This window comes from Lonchura striata, chromosome 3, assembly GCF_050655825.1.
Source record: "Lonchura striata isolate lonStrDom1 chromosome 3, ASM5065582v1, whole genome shotgun sequence".
NCBI lineage: Eukaryota > Metazoa > Chordata > Aves > Passeriformes > Estrildidae > Lonchura > Lonchura striata.
This window is the reverse complement of record NC_140705.1, coordinates 69,631,150-69,646,678: the sequence shown is the minus strand read 5'-3', so window position 1 is coordinate 69,646,678 and position 15,529 is coordinate 69,631,150. Positions and strand designations below refer to the sequence as shown.

The window sequence follows — 15,529 nt, the reverse complement described above, 5'->3', positions numbered from 1 at the left end:
AATCATACTCAGTTGTAGTTTCAAACACTAAGTGATGGGATATGCCCTCATGGATGCAAGATCCAAGACTTCTGATAGACACGGCCAAGAAAGCATCGACTTGGCAGTAGTCAGAAATGCCAGTCAAATCTCCAGCATTATTAGGCACAGAGTAGAACACTTCTTTACAATTTCATGAATCTGATTGAACTGCTCTGTGCAGTGTTGATCCTCTTATCTCAGAGCAGATAAAGCAAACTGAAGGTAAGCAGGAAAAAAAGCCATTAATTAGTACAATTTACCAGGGCTTAAAAGACTGAGCTTGGGTGAATTATTCATAATATCATTAAAATTCAAATACAACTGAAATTTCCTGTTGGGTTAGCTAACGCAGAGAAATTACACCTTATGTGTTTCTTCTACAAGACTTTGAACATTATAGTGATAAGACGTTTTTCCTGTCTCATTGTCTGGAAGTGTCTTTATGCATCTTAAGAAAATGAAATGTTATTTTTTATTTACTCCTCTGGAAAACTTAAAAAGTAATGATTCTATTATTAAATCCATCAAAGTAGAGAGGAAATCTCTTTTGTTAGTATAAAACTTGAGGGGACTTGCAGAACAGCCAGTTTCACAGGAGAGCAGGCAGAGAGTTCCCAGGAGGCCTCACTGAATGTCTGCCTGGTCTAGTGGTACACTGGGCAGGCTGGGGTGGTGCAGAGTGCAGTTCAGAAATCAGCAGCAGTATGACCCTGAATTCACTGTGTGTTCTGCCTGGACTACTCAAGATAGCTACTTGCAGTAGCTCTGGAAAATGCCTTGCTCTACAGCAGTAATATAACCCAAATGAGCTAGCTGATCTGGGGCTGCAGAATTGGTAGGGCCTGTCTGCACTTGCCTGGTTTGATGTCAGTGTAAAGGCTGCCCAGAGTAAATTTCAAGAGATTTCCTTTTTCTGGCTGCAATGATAACAAAATGCCTTTTTTCCCCAATTTTTTGGCAAACAGAAGAAAGCATTCCTGGTTTATGTTGGATTTACTGTTCCTTCCTGTGGTGATGACTTACATTTAGAACCAAATCCTGTCTGTCAGAGTGTGCTTTGGCAGCGTAGCCACTTGCACTGGGTACAAGTACAGGTTTTTGACATTGGAATTGCTGGCTGTCATCAGTCCCTACACCAGGGGATCCATTCCTGTACTCTGAAGGCAGCACTGTTCATCCTCCTGGTGTGTAAGTGGTGGAGCAAAACTCTAGCCACAGTGGCTAGATCTGTGAAGTTTTGCTGTGAAAAAAATGTTTGTTCTGCTTTTAGATACCTTTTGATGTATTATAATCTGTGGAGGCATGGAATTAGGTAGCTTTACATGTTGATTATAGTACTTCTATGTAATTTAATTGATTTTCACAAAAGGTGTTAAGAGTGTGTTACTACTGTAGATGTAGGAACATTTTTCTGAAGTGTGTATTATTCCACTTTACAAGGTGGGTAGAAAAGTTACATCACTTTGTAAAACTAAATTTAAAGTTCAACAGGAAAACCCAGAATCAAATACAAATTTCCTGGCATAAGCTTCCACTCCTGACTAGGCCTTTCTTCCTTCTCTGAAATAAGCATTTATACAATGATTATCACAATTTTGAAATAAAAAAAATATTTGGGTTTACTTGTTCGTGGCTAGTACTGAGTTTTGTTTGCATGCTTAAAACAGACCTTTGAACAGCATTCGTCAAGAGTAGCAGAATTCAGAATTACTGATAGTGCATCTTTTAGTGCATCTCACTCAATATATCCAATATCAGAGTGGCAGCTGAGCTCCTAACTTTCGCTGAACCCATGCCTGCTGTGCTTTGTTGCAGGTTATGGACACACAGTGCCTTTATCTGATGGGGGAAAGGCCTTCTGCATCATCTACTCAGTCATCGGGATCCCGTTCACGCTGCTGTTCCTGACGGCCGTGGTGCAGCGCATCATTGTGTACGTCACCAGGCGCCCGGTGCTGTACTTCCACATCCGCTGGGGCTTCTCCAAGCAGGTCGTTGCAATCATCCATGCTATGGTCCTCGGGTTCATCACTGTCTCCTTCTTCTTCTTAATCCCAGCAGCAATATTTTCTGTCCTGGAAGATGACTGGAATTTTTTGGAGTCATTTTATTTTTGTTTCATTTCCCTGAGCACCATTGGCCTTGGAGACTATGTGCCAGGAGAAGGCTACAATCAAAAATTCCGAGAGTTATATAAAATTGGAATTACATGTAAGTATCAAACTAAACAGCAAAGTAAAAGGCATTTTATATTAAAAATAAAAATATCAACATCAAATTGACAATCAGACTTCTTCTCTCCAGTCTGTGAATAATGATCACTTGTCAGCTAGAAAACTGGGCATTAATTTTCATAGCTCTGTAAAGAGGAAACTGTTAAGGTCAGTTTTCTTAGTTAAGAAATAAAAAGCTGAAATTAGAATTCCATTATTTTAACCATAACTATTTGCTCTCTTATTAATAGTAGGGGAAAAAAAACCTCACGTAACTGTTACGAAAATGGTTAAGAGCATCTTGGGCTTACATTTCAGTGCATTGCAGAGCCAAGATGATGTGTATAACCTAAGGCTATCCCATAAGGTTAGATGACAGGTGGATAAAAATGAATCAAGAAGCCGTGAAAAACGAGGTGGAATAGCAAAGTTTCTGACTCCAGTTGAAACAGAAGGTAGCTGAAGCTGGCATTGCTACATACCAGCTGTCAAAGACAGACAAATAGACTGAGATGGTAGAAAAGCAAGACCATGAATGCTAAATTTAAATTGTTTAGTTTTATTTGACATAGAAGAAATCATAGTGATCAGTGATTTTAAAGAGAAAATTACCTTTATTTTGGTATTTGGAGTAAATATATGCTGAGTGTGACAGCAACAGTGTTTTGAAACATGGCAGTTTCTCATACAGCTTGAACGCAAGCAGTCTTTGAGTCATCAGAAGCATCGAGGCTGGTCTTCATTAGACTAAGCTTCTGTGCATGATCCAGCAATCATAATGTAGGCAAAGAGTCTGTTAACTTGGTTTTGTGTTGTACCTGAAGAGAGGTTTATTCCATTCTTTGAATCGGGGCCTTGAACTAGCCAACAGAACACTTTGTTTTATTATCTTGCTAGGCCTGTTGCTGTTGCAGATTTTCTCCTCTCCCTGTCATGTTTATCTTATAAATGGTAGCTTTTAAGTATTAACCTGCTGATCTGCAGAGTTGATTTTGGGGATGCTAAGTGGTGAAGTGAATGGAAAGTCACACATGGCAAAGGCCTTGTTAAAGACTTGCTGTTCTGAAAAACTCAAAATCTGAAGAAAACATTAGGGCTCAGATTAAAGCTTTTTCAAGCTGTACAACAATTAGGAAGTAAACTGCAGGAAATACTAAAAGGAAAAAGTAGCTTTTAGGCAAAGTTATGACCTTAGAATATCTAATTTCAATAGGTTTTAAGGTTATAACTTTTAAATTACTCTTTTTCCTTTCATGCAAACAATTCAAGGAACCAAATAAAATGTTTTCTCCTGAACCTAAATTTTCTGTAAGATATTTTGTTCTTCTACATCAGAAAATGCTTAATGAATACTACAGGCTTTTCAAGAATTTTTAGAACACAAGTCCTGTTCTAAATCAAGTGGCAATCAAATGGACTGAATTTCAGAGATAATTACAAATTCTCAATGCAGATTTATATATGCTTTTCAACTGATATAGCTTTGTTGGTTCTTCCTTGTGTTAATGCATAGCTCTCATTTGATGCTATGATATAAAGTTTAAAAACAATTAATAAATTTTAGCTATAGTGCTGATTTAGATGAGAATTCAGTATTAAAAAATTGTTTAATGGTACTCCTGGAACAAAAAGCAGAGTGTTCCTGCCAGTGAATAATCTGTAACTACAGGTGAGATATTTATGCCCTTAGGTAACAGGACAGTGACCATATGGAAATTATAATCATTAATCTGTGTTGATTTTTCAGCACACTTAATGTGCAGCTCTTGGAGAAGTGCAGTCTGCTAATGGTTATACACTTGGATTCTGCTTCATTTACTTCATTGAAATTATAAAATAAATAAGTAGTCATGCTCCTTATTGAATTGTAATGAACAGAGGTAGGGATCTAATGAAACACTGAGATTAATAAATATTAATTTTAATACCTTCCTTTAAACTATACACATTTATGTTTGGAGAATATAAAAAAAAAAAGAGCACAGTGTACTGCTGGTCATAGAGATCTCCATTTCCAAAAGTCCCAGTCTATGAGAGGTGGCTATTACCTCTAAAAATAAGTCAGTCAGTACATGGCTAAAGTAATTTGTAATATATTTTAGGTAACACTTCCAGGTTTTGCATAATTTGTGTACCTTAGACAAACATTGCAAAGGTGCCCAAAAGATGGAGTAACTATGTCGGGTTTTTCAAATTCCAGGAGTAATTTTACAGTAATTTTTCATTTTGGTTTTATTTCGTTTGTACATGTCTTTAGTAGCTTTGTTTTTCCAGGTATTTCAGGGTGTTGTATGTCTAATAATTTTAGAGGAAAATAATTCCAAAGTTTTCATGAAGTAGTAAGTGATTTGTCCTGCTAAACTGATACAAATTATCAATGACCATAATTAGCTCCCATATTTTTACTTCTGCTTGCAATATATAGGAATATTATGGTAAAAGTTTTTATTTTCCATCTTTTATTCAAACTCTTTTGAAGGGCACTTAATCATAAGTAAGTACAGGAGTGTGCATATGGTAAATTTTTATTGTTATGGTTTTTTAATACCTTTACATGTTTGTTTTTTTTTTTCTTGCACAGTTGTACCAGATTTGAAGCCACTACTATTACTTTTTCTGTTTATGTGGTTGTAGATAATAAAGGAAATTTCCTTAATAAATGAAAAAAACCAAGGATATCACAGTTCAAAGCTGTGTAGTTAAGTCATAGAGAAAATTGACATACTAGTCAGAGAGGACAGGGGTAAGAAAAGTCAGAAGCTCAAAATTGGTCCAGCCCTACCTAGTTTGCTAATAACTAATTTTTTTAAACTTTTTTATTCCCACTCAGGTTATCTGTTGATGGGCCTTATCGCAATGTTGGTGGTTCTTGAAACTTTCTGTGAACTCCATGAACTCAAAAAGTTTAGGAAGTTGTTTTATGTGAAGAAGGACAAGGAAGAGGACCAAGTGCATATAATGGAACATGACCAGCTCTCCTTCTCTTCCATCTCAGACCAAGCAGCCTCCATGAAGGACGATCAGAAGTCAAACGAGCCTTTTGTGAATTCCCAGTCTCCAACTTCCAATGACAGCTCTCTAAACAATTAATACACGGGTATCCATACCAGTGTTTTGGTGCATTTATGCTACTTACCATAAGAAATAGAAAGCCTCATATTTTTTTCTCAAATTATAAAAGCTGGAAGACTGTGCTACTTTAACAAGGATTTATCACTTCTGTCATAGAAAAGACTTCTGGGAAAAATGTGGGAGCCACCCTGGGAAGAGGAAATAAATGTGAGATGTGGCTGGGAACATAAGGCCATTTTGGTTGAGGGATAAGGATTTAGGTGTACCACATTCAGAGATGCCAGAGAGAAAGGCTTGCACAAGCAACTTCATTAAACATCTTGGGGAGACTAGGCCTTCACTGACATCCAGCTCATTGAGTTACATGCCCCATCTTGCAACTGGTTGACAGCAGATTTTGAGATGTTCACTTTTGATAGTCACAGTTTTAATCTAACATTTGCAGAGCAATATCTCTAGATCTGGTGGAGGGGGTGAATATCTAAGTCATCCTTTTATTACCCAGTAACTTGCAGGTGTAAACAATTATTTTAGGAAGGAAAAAATAAGACTGCAGTCCCTCCTTTGCCTATGTCATTTACATCTAAATTTCCTACTTCCTTAAAGGTCCTCCAGTCACCAGAAAAATGTCCTGAAGAGAGTGTGCCTTGGGTCTTCCGTGCTGTTTGTTTTTTGTATGAAATACTTTTCTGAGAGATAGAAAAAGCAATTGAAAGGTCTGGATGAGGTGAGATGGTAGGGAAGATTGACAGATGCATTTCAGTCTTCTGAAATGGGCAGGAGTGGATATTTAGCTGTATGGAATGGAATGGAATGAAAACAACTCAGCATATGCCACATTCTCCTAATAGATGGTTGAAATCTGCTCAGCAGAAGGAGTTGGCCCTGTTCTTCCCACAGTCCAGCCCGGCGTGTGCTCTGCTGAGCTGGTGGTTACATGCAGGAACAGAAACAGCATCACCTTTGAACATAGCTCCAATTTCTTCTCTTGCTTTTCTAGCTGGTACTCAGAACACTTTGGAGGAGAAGGGAACGTTTCAGGGCAAATAAATTTTTTCAGTTTTTTTGTATGGCAGGAAAAAAGGAAAAATGTCACATTTGGTTCAGATGGAACCGAATTTTTTTCCCCTTGGGAAAAGTCACTAAAAAGTCAAGATCTCGCTCAACTTCTGAAGCTGGAACCTCTTTGACTATAACAGGAGAGGTGTTTTAGTCCAGCTACCAGTCACTGTGTTGAATGCAGGGACCTCAGAGTGAATTTCAGTGAGCATGAGGTGAGATTTAAGTGGTTGTAGTACTTTCTCTTCTGGCCTTAAGAATCTTACAGTAGGAGAATCTTAATTACGCTTTGCAATGAACACAAGATCTGGAGCACAAATAGCCATAATAGACAGCCTCCCACATAGGAACAGTGTAGAGGAGAGGCTTTTACCTGCAGTGCAAGCATGCCAGATTGCCTGTAATTCGGCTTTTAGTGTTTAGAGCTGAATAATAATTTATTGTAAAGAAAACAAATGCAGTGTGTCTAGATTTAGCGCACATGGGAAAAATACTTGAAAGTAAATAACGCAAAATATACTGTGTTTGAGCTTAATTATAGCTAGCATCAAACAATTTTTTATATCTTTACTGGAAAAACTTTATGGTTAAATCAGTTGAAAGTCTTCAATTGAAATTTATATTTGTAGAAAATCAGAGCTAAAGGTTTTGGTTGTTTTGAGTTTAATTGATTAGGTGAGAGCATATTATGTTTGCATGTTCCCAGGAAAGTGGTTATTTTTATACTGCTTAGGTTAACACAGTTCTATTTAAAATGAATGTTAACCAATATATATGTACATATATACATAAATATATTTATATACTGTACATATATCATAAATCAACAGAGTCTAACAGACTTAGGAAAGGCATTTTAGATAATTTTCCCTCTAGTCTTCTCTTTATACAGTCAATATTTGAAAACTATGGCATTAAAATGACACTGACATAAAATTAAGAGTACTGTACTATAAGAAACATTTATACTATTTTTTTCTGTGGAACTTTATTGATTTTTTTCAGTACCTTAAAATTCAAAATGTCTTTTAATTTCTTTGTCATGTTAAACTCTAAAGGATATGCACAGATGTTAAATGATACACAAAGTTACTTTTGCAGCATTTACACAAATGCTAAATATAGACACATGAAATGAAAGCACAGAATTCAAAGCAGAAGCGATAAACTAAGAAGTATACTGTGATTGTAGGTGAATATTTGTTATTTTAAACTTAAATAAAATGTCTGGCTTTTGCCTGCCTGCACTATGAAGTGGGAGTATTTTCTTTAGTGGCATGTGTGCCTTGAAGAAATCCTGTCTATGTTTGTGCATCCTTCAGTTAGCCTTCCTCAGCCTAAGGAGGCTCTATTAATGCCAGTGTTGTACCTAACCCTGATATTAATTGTAGCTTAGTTATTCCTTTATTCCTGGTTATTCCTTAAAAAAAAAAAAAAAAAAAAAAAAAAAAGAGCACTCCAAAGTATGTTTGGTTTTGTTTCAGATGCTGACTGATTATAGCAAATAAAAAAGTGACATAATTTATCCTGTTCTTATGAACCAACTGCTCCAATATTTTGAGAAATCTGAAAAACTGATGAAAATAATGGGCCTCATTTCATATAGCTTTTACATCTTCACATGAAGCCAGCATATAAGATGAGTTGAAACTGGAATCCAGATCAGAAGGAGAAAGATTATCATGCAAGAATCTCAGTATAAAGAGCATCCCTTACCTAGAGACAAACTGTGAAGCAGGTGCATGTAAACCCAGATGAAGAGCGTGGCTCATAAAGCAGTAGTGCCAAAAAAAAGTCACAAGAGAGAGTTAAAAATGCAAGCAAATTACTTGTACACATACAAGAATTGCCTGGGTTCTGTCCTCACTTTCCTGTCTTCAATTGTTGCAGGCATATATCCCATTAATAGCTTTATTCCTGTGCTACAGCTGACATTTGCTGTCTTCTCTTTTGTCTGTCAGTCATTAAATATAAACTTGTTTTACTGTTATTTCACGGGAAAGGACTGGCAGGATATTCATTGTGTTGGAGGAAAGAAAATGGAAAAGCCTACTCGAGTTTTGATTTTGGAGCTGAGTGACAGCCATGTTGTCCCTTAATGAATGTGTTCTCTTCCCAAAGTTTCTTCCCAAGGTTCACCAGTGGCACCTTGTGTGGGTGCTGAAGACTTGCTGGAGGTTGAAAGGAGTTATTCTCTAAGTAGGTAACTCCAGGGGCTGGGGCGGTTTGCAGCTTTACTGTCAGCACTGCAAAACCTCCCTATCTGGTTGCTTATGTCAGAGGAGTTGTATAAGACCAGCAGTTCTGGATTTCATTAAATATTTGTCTAGCCCAGTGTTTTGTCTCTGTCAATGGCCAAGATCATGATATGAACTTGTGTAAGGAAGGGGCAAGTGTGTAGCAGCCATTCCCCAGGATGTTCTTCTAGCTCCCAGCAGTGTGCAGCTCTAGATCCACGACAGTATCTAGGAGGGATGGGAAGTCAATGTTGGTGTGGTGTGTGGAAGAGATTCTACACTGAGGTGCCTGCTCTCTGCTTTGGTCAGTGAGAGATTGTCCTGCCCAGGATCACATGGAGATTTCCCACAAAGCTGTTTCAAGTTAGGTGCTTTGCAGTTAGCAGGTAACTTGCATGGAAGGGGCCCTTGAAAACGGGAAGAAAGGGGAAAAAAGAAGGTCTTTTATGTGTTGTTACTTGGACAGTGCTGTCCTCTAGGTAGGTAGGAACTTGCACAGAACCTGTTTGCTAATGCCAAATCTTGAATTTCCATGTTACAATTTGCTTTGTAAACAGTTGCCATAAATGTAGTGAGATGAACCATAAGTTGCTAAAAATACCACTGCCCTAATGTTATTCCATTATTCATTCTTCTAGATTCTTCTTTCTACTGAAACAAAATAAAATTACTATAATGGGAAGTATTGTTATTCCAGGCATACACAAGTTCAGGAAAATAGAGTTTCTCTTCTCTGCACTACTCTCAGTGTTGCAGCATATATCAAAATGCTTCTAGATAGCCAAAAAAATTTCTTATTGCTTGTTTCAAACAGAAACCATATTTTTAAGATTCTAGAGACCGCCTCTGCAAAATTGTGTCTTGCTTAATGCAGATTAGGTAGTTGGTGTATGTAATTTTAATGCTTATCATGTCAGTCTCATTGCTTCCTAAGTTACCATTCTACTTACTTTTTATCACTGAGTTCTCCTCACAATTACCTTCAAAGGTTATCATGTTGCCACTGAGCATGAGGACTGTGATGCAGTTTTCTGGTGATGGTGCAGGTTTGCCAGGGCCATTGCCATAGCTGATAACAAGACAATCTCAACTCGTGGCAGCTGGGGCCAAATGACAGATTTAGGTAATGAGGAGGGACAGTGTGGCTGGGAGCAGGTGCACGGGCTGACAGCCAATGTCAGGGAGAAATCATCCTGGAAAACTGCTACGTGACCGCACAGTTTTTGCTGGGCTTCATTGCCTGTCACTAGGAGTTAGAGGAAGGAAGAGCAAGGACATTGCCAAAAGTCATCTGAAATGAAGTTTAATGGAAGTAAGTTTTTCATCCTTTATCTACATTTATCTGCAGCTCTCTTACTTCAGTCGCACCATATATTCTATGAATCAGGATAATGGTTTGGCATTTCCCCAGTGTAGATGGCTCCTGTGGCCCCTGAGGCAAGTTGTGCTTGTTATCCTAACAAGCTTTTTCTATCTTAAGTTTACTTAGTGTTCAGACCCATGAGCAGAAGCGTAGGTCAGTGTCACTGCTGAAACTTTCCAAGGCCAAATGTGGCTCAAGGCACTGCCTGGCCTTGGGTCAGCCTTTCATTTTAGTTCCTAGCCTGTCTGGACAGACAGAAATGAACTCTATCTTAAAAAGTGAGAAACCCACTCTTCTGGGAGGCTCAAAACTCCCCAGATTTATTTGGTGCTGATCCCAGGGGTTTCATAGTGTGTTTAGTGCATATGTGCAAGTCTCTGGAGTAGCACATAGAACTGCCACTTCTTTTCTCTGTGCCTGATTTTTTTTGAGACTGGTTTACCCCCTTAACCTTCTGAATTTCTCTTCTCCGTTCAGGAGCATGGCTCACAGTATTCTCAGTCTGACTCTCCTTAAGCTCTCACTAGTGCCTAGCTGGCCCATCTCAGTAGGCAGCAAGGTGAGAATCAGAGAGTAGAAAAGGACTTCATCATCTGCCCTAATCATGGCGACTAGGTGAGGGGACAGGAAAGCCCCATCACCACCCATTAGCTTTAGCTGCAGCCAACACTTTATTTCTAAAACCATTTCCAATGTCTGTCACAAAAGGACTGTATGATTCACTTGTCTGTACTGTGCGTGTCAGCCAGTTTGCACTAATGCTAACATAATGACATAAAAACTAATAGCTCATCTAGAAGAATTAAATTGGTTTATTTTTCTTTTTGAGTGTATTACTGCTTTGCTTATGAGCATTAGACTGATTGAATCCTGGCCTGCAATATTACATCTGGACATATTATCCTACAACTGTAAATCTTCCATCTCAACCCCACATGGGCAAGAATTAATTAACATGTTTGCATAAACAGAAGACAGCAAACTGTAGTGTAAGTTTAAATAGGAATTATCAATTCCTAATTCTGCATTTCTGGGCTGGTTTCCTGATTATGGGCAAAGATCTGTTAAATTTGTTTAGTGATTGCCAGCTGTGATTTGAGGCATGTTTTCTGAACAGAGATGCAAAAAATATCATTGCCCAGTAATGAAGTACAACATTACCTTTGGGATAAAGTCCTTCAAATGTTTAGTAGGCTACTTTTGCATATTAGTGCTATTTGCCTGGGATAATTAAGCCCTATTTGAAATTTATTGTGCAAAAATGAAAATCCACACTCCATTTAGCTCAAATTCCTGCTTCATGTTCTATGGGGAGAAGTATCAATACAAAAGAAGAAAATGACCCATATTTTGTACCCCCTCTTTCGGGGAGCTTGACATGGTATTGCTGACCCTGCTGAGAGCTGAGAAAAGCCCCTGGTTTTCCTGACCCATGCAGAGCGTGGAGTCGGGCAGTCTGCCCCAGGAAGGTTTGCAAACAACATCAGCCTCAGGTGCAGGGAGAGCAGCTTCCATGGGGCACAAGAGGAGAGACCACAGCTGCTCTGAGGCCAAAGGTAAGTAGCAAAGATGGCCAGTGAAGGGGGGCCATGGTGGGACTTAGAGGGTCAGGGGCAGTCACCCTGCTCCAGCCCAGCCCCTGGGGAAGGGCCAGTGCCCAAGGCATTGTGAAGAGAGGAGGAGAATAATTTGACAGCAGGATTATCAAAGAGGTGGTGTCACTAGAACAAAACTAGTCAATCTGTTACAAGTAGGAGGTGTGGAGTGAAAAGATGTCTGTCTTTTAAAGGCATAAAGGACCCTTTTGATGCTCTTCTGTGGCTTCTTACAGCAATCAAGACACATCTGCAGTATTAGAGCAGATAGGACTTCCAGGTCTGACAGAAACAGTCCTAGCTCTTATCCTCTGTCCCTGATGCTAATTACCTTCCCGGTTAAAAAATTCCTGTCTTCTTTGGCTAACTGCACAGTTTCTAATTAATTGTTCCAAAACCAGCATTGCTATAGGGCTTTGTTACATATTTGTCTGCAGACCACAGACCACATTACATTAGTTACCAGCTTGTCCTGAAGAGATGAGCATCCTTCAAATATCCTCTTTAACAGGTGAAGCAGGCCACGCTCCTCTGAGTGCTGAACATGAGCATCTTGTCAAAAGCTCAGTTCATTCCCGGTCCAGTTTTTCAACATGCATTTTTCAGCACAGCACTGAAACCAGGGTGCCACACTCCTGCCAGTACCCAGGGTGGTAGCTCTGCAGAGGGGCTGTGCTGTGGCCATGGAGTAGAAAAGGGAGATGGCATTAGCCACCATGCCCCTACCTCCATGCCTTCCCTCTTTCTGGGGAGCCCCAAGTTTCCCTTCATCCCTTTCCCCACCTGTGGAGCACACTTGATTCTTGTCCCAGCCCCTGCTAACCTGGGGGAGATGCATGGAGACAGAGTCTGTGTCAGCATCTCTGCCCTAAATGGTCCTAAGTGTCTGACACAGAGACATTGATTTTAAACACAGTCTGCTGCACCCTACAAGAGCCAGGAGCTTTGTAAATGCCTCCTAGTCCATCTGAAATGCCTGCTGTGCAGAAGCTGTTTACCTCTTCTGTAGACCCTTGGGATGCAAGAGGTTGTCAGAGCTCAGAAGAAACGTGGGCAGACCTGCCAGAAGGGTCAACAGCACATTTACTTCAGGCAATCTCAGAGCTCTCATTTTGGGCAATAGGGCTATCTCATCAATCCTGCCCTCCTCGCTCTGCCTCAGGCATCAACAAGGTGCTGAGAACAAATATGAATGTATGAATGCACCCTTGGTCAGGAGTGAAGCCCCATTCTAGGAGGGTAATGCACAGAGTAGGAAGATGTGTTTTTATCAACTTCAGGGTACAGGTCAAATAAAAAAAAATCTTACATGCAGTGGAGCTGCTTCCTGTGATACACAGTGCTCCTGTGATGTTCTTGGGGACACTTGTACTGTGACCCCCTTGGTGACATCTAGTTATTAAAATGCAACTGAAGCTGCAATTTCCTATTCAAGATGAGGCAAGAGACCTCCATGGTACTGAGGTAAGGCAATGTCCCAAGGCAGGCAGCGAGGTTCCAGCCCTAAACAATCCAAAACCCTCTGAGTATTTGCCAAGCTACTGATAATTTTGATGGTGCAAGTGTTGCTACCTCATCTCACAAAGGAGGCTAATAAAAGTTGCAGGCTTTGATTTGCAAGTCATACATTGTAACATAAACCAATCTCAACATGAAAATAGGTTTTTGAGAAGTTTTAGTCCTGAATGCCCTTAGATGAGAGCTTGGTAACTAAACAGAATAATGTAATGATCGGTACACAGACAGCAGACTGACCCTGAAAGCTTGGACAAAAATAGATCCCCAGGGTAAATGGTAACCCAGGACTTTCTTTCCCAGCTGCAAAATGTGAGCCTGGATGAAACTCCCAGAGCTGGTAACTGGAGCAGAGAAGCAGGGATGAATGGAAAGCACACAACCCTGGTTCAGCAAGACCCCCAATAACATCATTTCACTGAATTCCAAGAAGCAAGATGATGTGTTTGCATCAAACTGATCTAGCAGACAGCTAAGAGAACAATATGCTTCTGCTATATTTCTGCCTTGATGTCACTGTCACTCTTTGCAGCCATCCTGTAATCCAGAAAGTGTCACCCTTCTTAAATGCAATACAGGCTTGGTTTAAAATGGTTTCAGAGATATTACATCAGCAGCACAATGGTGTGCTAATGCTATCATGTTGGCAGCTCCATAAGACATTCTCTGAGGTCATGTGGTCAATATGGCATTTTAATTGCATCTCATAATTTAACCTCACATCTTATTAGATGTGATATATAAAATCAGTAGAAAACGTATGTGTCAAGTATTGCAGGGAATTACCACTCCAATTTCAGCCTGCATTTTTGCATGTCTCTCAGAAAGAACCCAGTTTCTCTTGTCTAATGATTTTATAAACCCTTCTGCTTGGTAGACCATGGCTCTATCACACTTTAAAAATGCAACCAGATTCTGCAATGCAGCAAATACAACCTTTGTATTTGTGCTACTATTTTACCAGAGGTTAAAGCATTGACACAGTTTATACAAGAATCAGAAGCATGTATGAGACCTGGAGCTTCTCCCTCAATCTCAAGAGTCCAAATTCATCTCTGTAATGACAAAGTGGTCTCTAAAGGACTATGAGGAAACAAGAACAGGCAGTGAGATCAGAGGTGATTTTCAGTTCCTGTCTTGCTTAGATTCAATTCATATTCTCACCCTGATGCAGGAGCCGCAGTGCACATTCCCATGGAATTTAGCAAATGTAACATAAATTTGGCTTATTTTGTATCCAAACTTCAAGGCCATGCACAAATTAGAACATTAACTTCTGTTCTTCTCTGTGGTATTGTTTAGCCTCAAACTCAGCTAAGTGGATTACAGGAAGTTATTTGTGACAATTCAATTTAAGGGAGAAATTAAAAACAAACAGAGACTTGGGCTTCATACCAGCTGCAGGTATGTATTTAAGCTACTGCAGAAAATATGTTTTTAACAGGTTTAAATCTTAGTCAGTTATCAGTCCTCTGAGAGATGCTGCTGTCTAATGGTTTAGGCTAAGAACATCCAGCATGTTTAATGGCTGCCAAGACTGGTTCTGAAGGATATTTTCACTAAATAGTGCTCCTGCTGAGGAAAGAAGACTTTATGCTCATTTAGATTACAGACTAGCAGCTGGGAAATATTCCTGGGTTAAAAATGTGCATTTTAAATAACAGCTCTGTTGATTATGTGTATATGGTTTGTACCATTTCAGATATTTATATGCAATGTTTTCAATTTGTTGTCACTTTATAGGATTTGTTTCTCTTGTTCTAATAAAAGAAGAAAGCCTGGATGAGTCTTCAGCTTGGAAAGGGTACAGACTGAAAGCTGTACTTTACAAATAGTCATGGTTTCTGTAGGCAAATTTTCCCCAGAACAAGAGAATCTCTCCCAATCCAAATCTACTGATGTGCGGAAATCTTTGCAGAACTGGACTCGGTTCAGATCAGAGGAGAAAGCCCCTCAGTTGCAAGGACATCTCAATTGGAAATGGTAGTGCCTTTTTTCATCATATTCTTTTTCAGTTTCATGCTCTGCCAGCTGCCAGACATGAGAGTCTTCCTCCGTTTTATCTAATGCCACTTAAAATTTCATAGAAAAGAGCAAGCAAAATTGCTTGCTGCACTGCTCTGAGACCAGTGGGAGATGTAAATTGGTGTGCTGCTGAAAAGCTGTCCCTGTGCCACTGAGGCATCCACACACCTGGACCAACATCCTAAAAAAAAGCTGTAGTACCCAAAGGAAAGTTCAAACAAACCCAAAATGAACAGCATCAAGCACAGAAGAGAAAATCTGTACTAGCACCAGGGAATAACCAGGAGCCTGGCCTAGCATGAGATTCAGCAGCTAAATATGTGACACAAACACATGTGACTAAGCCTCCTTTCAACTGGAATTCTAAATAGCACTGAAGCAATTGAAACACCATCTATTACACCATCATTTCCAAACCCAAGAACCATC

General features: G+C 39.5%; 1 protein-coding gene across 1 annotated transcript in view; it reads left to right on the top strand.

Annotated features, from left to right (window-relative positions):
• The window catches only part of KCNK1 (potassium two pore domain channel subfamily K member 1), a 28,146-nt gene extending 20,527 nt beyond the window's left edge, over positions 1-7,619 (top strand). Inside the window, exons 2-3 of the mRNA XM_021527111.4 lie at positions 1,837-2,232; positions 5,065-7,619. Coding sequence (XP_021382786.1) covers positions 1,837-2,232; positions 5,065-5,324 — 656 coding nt within the window. The 3' untranslated portion in view covers positions 5,325-7,619. The remainder of the gene's footprint in view (positions 1-1,836; positions 2,233-5,064) is intronic.
• The last annotated feature ends 7,910 nt before the right edge of the window (positions 7,620-15,529 follow it).